General features: G+C 41.3%; 1 protein-coding gene across 1 annotated transcript in view; it reads left to right on the top strand.

Moving 5' to 3' along the window:
* The window catches only part of LOC103771129 (epidermal growth factor receptor kinase substrate 8-like), a gene marked incomplete at its 5' end in the record, with an annotated part of 22,326 nt that extends 19,808 nt beyond the window's left edge, over positions 1-2,518 (top strand). The window contains 1 exon segment of the mRNA XM_008938417.1: positions 1,928-2,518. Coding sequence (XP_008936665.1) covers positions 1,928-2,041 — 114 coding nt within the window.
* Between the last annotated feature and the right edge of the window lie 5,107 nt (positions 2,519-7,625).

The raw sequence follows: 7,625 nt of genomic DNA on the forward strand, positions 1-7,625 counted from the left end.
GAAGAGGCCCCTGCCTATGGCAGGGGGGGTTGGAACTAGATGATCTTTCAGGTCCCTTCCAACCTTGACAATTCTACGATTCTGTGAAAAGCACTACAGAAGATAAGCGTAGAGACACAACATCCTGAATGCCACCTTTGTCATCTCTAGAAAGGAACATGTCAGGTCCACATTCTCCTTGTCTTCCTAATCCATTAAAGGGAAGCACGAGGGTGCGTCACTTTAATACTGAAAATGGTTTCTATCTAATACATGTATGAAGTTGCCTTGAAGAACAGCTTACTCTCTTCAAAAACCTCGGTGAAACAAATGACCCAGGCACAGAAATGGGATAGAATGCTGCACTTTACTGATACCTCATGATCTCCTAAGAGACTAAGATGGGTAAATCACTAAGACCAAGGTCTTCTCAGTCTCTTCCAAAAATTGTGTTCCTAAGAACAGCCCTAGGCTACCTAGCTATGCTGTACCCTGCCTCAGAGTAGGATGTGCCTGTTGTGCTGTGCCACCTGAGGTATTGCAGCTGGTTTAGTTGACCACTCTTTCATCAGTGGTGTTGTTGTTGATGTTATCAGGAAGGTAAACTGTTTCAGCCTTGGCTGCTCAGTCATTTTCAGAAAAATATTTCTACATGACTTCTGATAAAGCACATTGTCAGGCATCTGCTGGAGTTTCTTTATGCATGACTTCAGTAATGAGTGACTGCTGCATGTGCTCTCCAGCTGAAACCAAGTGGGCAAGGACAGGATGAATTAAGACAAATAAAACTGGTCTCTTACCTTCAGAGGGTCAAGCATAAGCTCCCTGCTTTGCCCTTCCACTCTGAGAGAATAGAGCAATTGTAGTTTACCTAGGAGAAGCATCCTAGCCTCGCTCCCTGTGGACACCTAACCTGTCTGCCAGGCAGTGGCATCAGATATTGCATTGTAATGGATATAATGAGATAAATCTAATTTAGATTTTATGTAATGGGATACATTTTCAGAGTTCAGAATCTATTGAAGGATTTTTACCCTTAACAACCTTGAAATTTGTTTTACAAATTTGAAAAACAGTTTCTTCTTCCCTACTCAGAGGCTAGTTTGGAAGCTTGGAAGGTCATGTCATAGCCAAATAACACAGTAATGGATATGTCTTGTGCTTTATAATCCTCTAGTTTTATTCAAAGTCATGCACACTTTGGAAAGTTCTGCTCTAGTGGCTATGTGTCCTGGCCTTGCTAATAACTCCTTTTATGTTGTCAAAGCAATCTGCTTGCAGCTAGCTCAGCTGACCTGTTTTTCACCCTAAAAGGGGAAATAAAGCCTTGTCCTCACAATACTTCACTGTTGCTAATGCAGTAAAACACCTCAGTTCTTGTTACCCTGCTCCAAGTTTGAAACCTGTGTCTCTAAACAGCCAGTGCATGACGGTGTGTTGTGTGATGTGAGACACTCAGACTGAATCCTTACCTGGGCCTTGGCTGTGCAAACCCCTGTGCACGTATGAACTTTGTGTTTAAGCACATCTAAAACCACCAAGGGTTCATGTGTTTTAATGTAAAAGTCAGGGCAATCACATTTAGAAGTACTCAAGGGTGGAATCCTAACAAATTTGTTGAGCTTTAACCTTGGTTTTACTGAAGCCATACTTCATAAATATCCAACACTTCCAGGGTCTTGCATTAGAATTAAAGGTGCTCAGCAGTGCTGAAAGTCAAGCTGACACTTCTAATAGTCTGCAGATTCTTTTGTGGTCCATATTTAAGGGCAGTGTAAGCACTTTCCTATTCAAAATGTTACTTAACTGGATTCTTAGTGTGTTTTTAGTTCTGGAACTGTAAGGTGAGTTTAATTCATTCAAACATCTATCTTAACACAATGCTGGCAGAGGAACTTCATCACGTGTCAAAACCACAAATAAACTCTTTCTTTTTTTTCCTTTATAGGCTAACAGTGGTAGTTCAGAACTGCAAGAAATTATGAGAAGACGACAAGAAAAAATCAGCGCAGCTGCCACGGATTCGGGTGTGGAATCCTTTGATGAAGGAGGCAGCCATTAAGTGTATTTCCTCCTGTCTTTCATTTCATTGCCCATAGCATTACACCATCTAGCTTTGCTTTACAGAGCAGTGAAGGGCAGTGTCTTACTGTATTGTAAACATGACTAGCCACCATAAAGAAAATTTAGAGTACTCTCTGCAGAAGTACCTGCTGCTGGCTTCTTGGCACCAAGTATGAAGACGTGAGAAATTCAGTGGGGGTTCCTGGCAGGTGACAATGTAGGCTCATGATCATTTACACCCAGAGATGAGTCTTTGCTTTACAGAATTAACACGACAGATAAACTGGAACACGTCTTTGTGATTCATCTAAGGGAAGCTGAGCCAGCAATAAAAAAGTATTTGAACCCTTCATTAATAATAAGATTCTGAATCCCATCTCTTGCTGTAGTGTGCAATTGCGTCTTTTTGACTCAGTCTTTCTTGTCATGCATTAGGCTGCAGGACATTTACTGCAGTTGTTGATGCCAGCAATTGGAGAGGAAATGTTTAGAGAATGAACAGCAGCCCAACACAGACTGAATCTTTCTTGCATCACTCCCAAGATGTTTAATTACTAATGATGCTGTTTATAGCAAAATAATATCCTGTACATTGATTTTATCAATCCTTCACTCATTATGAACTATAATATTGCACAAGAAGGAATAACTAGAAAATAGTAACACAGCTCAAAGGGGTGATCAGATCTGCTGTAGGTAGCCACAAAACAATTTGCAGTCCTATTTTTTTTTATATATACTTGCATTTTTTGTCTGTAACTTAACCCATGAAAAGAACAGTGTATGATCTAGACTTCTCTGTGTGTTAATCCCAGATGTCAGTTTTCCCTTATGTACAAAGCTGTTATTAGTTTATAAACATAACCTTTTGGAAAAGTAGATTCCTGGAGGCGCAAAAGGGGGAGAAAAGGAAACAGACCTTCCAGCAAATGCTATTTTGAAGATGCAATGACTTTTGTCACAAAATGTTCTGTTATTTCATATGGTCCTGTGATTTTATATATAATATATGTATTATATACAATATATAATATCACTTAATTTAGACAAATTTAATCACCTAGTCTGATTAAGTTTCATAGTGCCTTTTTCACATGAATCAGCTTCAAGTCTGCAATAAATGATATTCCTTGTCTGTTAAATGGTTGTATCTTTCTGGCTACAAAGATGGTATTGAAATAAGAAAGCATTCCTGATTTTTGCCATTAGTTTGCTCTTCCTCTGCCTACAAGGGAAAAAAAAATCCTATTCATTTTTCATAAAAGAAAAATTAAAATCTTAATAAAGGTGTTTAGTGCCATTTCTTGTAATTGTCCTTGCACGTACATTTTCTGTGTGTTGGTTATGCATCTGTACATTTTCACATTTAATATATGTTCTTCATGCCTGTGAAAAGTATGTAGGTTCTACACCTGCCATTTAAATGCAGTCTTATCCAGAAATGAGTCCAAAAGTGCCAAATCCCAAACTCAAAATTCCAGCTGCCACAGCAATCACTAAGGAATGGATTCTTGTCTTACCCAGTGAAAGAAACAGTGATTCCTGATGCATTGTCCCTGCAGGAAACACTCGAACACCTGCATGATAAACTGCATTCACTCAACCCATGTACCTAGCTTCTGTGTGGAAAACTGCCTATTTCACTGCCTGCCCTATCATTAAAGGTCATGCCCCTCCAAGAATTTCACTTATTCTCTGATTCACATTTAGTTTCCTCTTCCTCACCCTCTGTAGTAAGCATCCATTCCTAGACTGAAGAGTGTTCACTCTACAGCAAAGTTCCCTACTCTGGGTAGTGATTGATTAAGAAAGTAAAGGAAGATTTGAATCTGCTCTTACTTAGATACTTCATTACTTGTAAATACAGGAGCAGGGAACTTTTTAAAAGGTCTTTGAAACTCCTGTTTAAAAATTAGAGTCACTGCATTTTCTCATGAGAAGTATGTTTGATGCCATAAAAGGCACTGTGGTGGTTCCCTACACCTCTGGTCCCCTGATGATTACCCTGCGAATTATCAAAATATGAAGGAGGTTGGGGAGGAAGCAGCCAAATATTTCATTTCTGAGAGAAAAAGAGGTGGCTTCAAAACTGGATTTTTGAAGCTGGGTTTCTTGTGCAGCTGTTAAGTGGTAGAGAAAGAGCCAGACGGGTCTGAATAGGGACGGTGTGTTCAGAGGCATCTGTGGAGCTACCTGGGAGGAAAACAGGAAACCCATTCCCTATACTTATGGGATGAGCAGAATAATGGGGGAATGCGGAGGGTGTGTAGGTGGGTGGGTTGGTTAGTTTCAGTGGTTTATTTTCTGTTTTTCAGTTAACTGCCAGTGGTTTAGCAATCCCAATATAACTCATGTTGTCTTTTACCCTTTAACTTTGCTGAACTAGACTGTACACCTTCTGTGTTACAGTCTGTGAAATCTGAAAGGCACTAAGGCAGATAGTCAGTCCCCTTTTTGTTGGAATTTCCTTGATGGTTAAGCAAAGAGTTGCACCTTCTGCTGCACAGTTCTTAAATTTTCAGCCTGTTGGCAGTTATGAGAAATCAAAAGGAGATCTCATGTTTTCATCAAAATGTTCAGTGTTTTAAATGAAAACAGTGGTAAAATGCCGTGTTTCATTCAAAATATTTTCTTTAGGATTTGAGCAGTGACTTTTTTAATTATATAAGATGTGATATGTGGAAAGTGTCTTTGAAAGCAAACTGAAGTTTTTAAAATGTCAAAAAAGTGCCCTATTAGATGTGGAAGCAGGAGCTGTGTTTGATAACACGGCAACTGTTTTCCTAACTTGCTGCCTTTTGAACTGGATGGAGGGAGGAGGGAGTTTTAGCAGCGTACATTCCCTCAGCAGCTTTATGCTTTCTAAGCCCATACCTTTTAACCTCAGCAAGGCTCTTCTTCCAAACTAGTCCAAAGTTTTAGGAGGACTTCTCTTAACAGTTTTATTGGAAACATAATCAGTTAGAGGAAACCTATAACTAGCAGAATTTTTATTTTTATATTGGAAAGTAAAGACATTTAGAGTTTTCAGGGGTTTAGGACATATATGGAAGATACAGCTTGAATACCAGATGCTTTTTTCAAGCCAGTATCTCCACTCATTTTCCTGAGCTGCATCTCATGCCTAAGGGAAACATGCTTATGAAGGGGAGCCCATGTTTCTGACCAACCTAAACCTACCTTTTTATTGGAGTCCAGTTTTTCTATGATGTGTTTCCTCAACTGTGAAGTCTGTGCATTGTCTAAAACATGAAACAAACAGCCCGAACAACTGAGTTGGATAAATCAAGAGTATTTGAGGGAATATTTCAGTGCGTGGCCTCCCATCTTCATACATATGCAACAGCATCATGCATGGGAAGTGCACACATGGTGGCATTTCTAAGCGTGCATTGTGTTCTGTTTAAATATTTGACAAACAGGTTGAATTTTTACTGAAGCAATGTTAAATTTTTGCTAATTAAATGCCTTTGGCTCTGCAGTCTCTTTTTCCAGTTTCTCTATAGTTACATGCTGAGGTTGCAGTTGTGGCCTTTTACTACTTCCCATCCAGACCAAAAGCAGTATGAGGATATTAGCCTGTGCTCCTACTTCTGGATAGTAGCTGTAGGTTGAAAGAGAAGATGAAGGAAAATGGGGAGGCTTCCTGGTTGCTTCGTAGCCACCACTGCTGCCTGTGAGAAACGCTCCGCCCCCCCCGGCCCCCAGCCACGGCAACAGCACCAACCACGTTATCTTCTCACAAGACGTGGCTGAAAGCAACAGCTTCTGCCTGCCTGAAGGAAAGTCCTGTTTCCACACCAGCCCTTTCCAGTTTAGAAGTGGGAGGCTGGTGGTGTGACTGTGCTTCATGAACAGAGGGAGGGAAGGGCCATTTTAGTGCTTCAGATGATGATGTTGAATACTGCACAAGGAGCATCTTTGTCGTTTTGTTTTTAGTCTCAGGAAAAGACTCTGTAAAATGCAGTAAAGCACAAGTCAGGCTTCCCAACCTGTTCTTCCTTCTTCTGTGAGGATGCAAGGAAACAGTTCTGAAGACTCAGGTATGTCCAGGCTCACTGGTCCGTTGCTGCCTCCTTCCCATGAGTTTTCACAAAGCAACAGGTTACAAAAGTGCCACCAACATCCATTCTGACAGCATCCATGCCACAAGAGACAAGAATGTACTGGGATCATATAAAAAGAAAGAAAACAAAAAAAAAGCTGATTATTCTGACTAGACTGAAACTGACAGCGAAAAAGAAAAGAGCCCCCCACCCTGCCCCCAGAGCCCCTGCAGGAATCCACACCAACACCTTGGCAGCCTCGCAGCCACAGAGCGATGACCAGCCCTTCACGTGCCCTGCGTGTCAGTCAGGTCCACCACTATGTTTGTGGGCAGGTTTCTGTGCAACAAGACTGTAGTTGGTTTGGCTGTGGTTATGGGCTGGCTTTTCTAAGCATTATCATCATACACATCAAGCACTGTCATTTAATTTGGAGTACAGTTATCCGATGACTTTTAGGTTTCAAAGAGAGAGAAAGCAAACCCTGATGAATCCTTACACTAAGCTTTAAATGCACTAAGCACATGGGAGCAAATGGGTCCCAGGTAAAAACAACTGTCCCAAAACCTGAGTCTAGTTTTTACCCTGGCCCCAGTGGTCTGCTGATGCAAGGAGATACCAATATGGGTTTCAAGTATGTTTCAGACCACTGAAATGCCTGGATTTCCTCACAGCAGTAAATTGGAGTGACTGGTTTCAATTCAGGGCATTCTTCAGTCAAACTCCCTTTGTGGGCCTGTGTAATCTGTTATTTTAAACTGCTCAGTGAGACATTGCCTATTTTCCAGTGTACAAGCCAATGTGACCCCAGGTGAGCTGTGTGTGCATTCAGGTTTTGCAAGGAAAGCCTTTTTGGTGGCCTCTGCATCCAAGTGCCAGTGCCACCTCATGACCTCTGTGGCCAGGTTTGGCCACTGCCTGAAGCAGCAGGAGCTCAGTGGCTACCAAGTCCCAGCGCTGGACATCAGCCCCAGGCAGGCAATCAGCTTGTACATGGAAAAAAAACCAAAACCAAACCCAACTCACATCACCTCTGGAGTGGTAACACAGCTGCAGCTGAAATCAAACTTGTTGTTCTCTGGTGTCTACATAAAGATCAGCCTTTGGATTACTCAAGTGAATTGTGATGAAGAGGGGTAGTTTGATAGCAGTGTTCTAGAACAGTCTGAGAATAATGACCTTTTTTCATTTCCAGATGCTACTTGTTGCCACTGAGGTTTTTTTCCTACTCTCATTGCCTGTCCCTGCTAAGTCTTTGCTTTGCTGTGGGTTCAACAATCCTTGGCAACAAATGACCTGCCAGACCTAGCCTGCAGCTGTGTGGAGGTTGCCAGCTTACACTGTGTCTAACCAGTGAAGAGCACAGCACGTGTGAAATCTTTCCATCACTAGTAGAGAATCTGGGAAGGTTTCAAATACACAAGAGCTTTGGAAAAAGAGTTTGTGATTGTTTTGCCATTATATATTCTGATAATATGGCTATTCTGCTGGCATTTGCCTTAAAACCAGGAAGTGAAATACTGAGTAGATAGCTAG

This window comes from Merops nubicus, unplaced genomic scaffold (assembly GCF_000691845.1).
Source record: "Merops nubicus isolate BGI_N331 unplaced genomic scaffold, ASM69184v1 scaffold22724, whole genome shotgun sequence".
Lineage (NCBI taxonomy): Eukaryota > Metazoa > Chordata > Aves > Coraciiformes > Meropidae > Merops > Merops nubicus.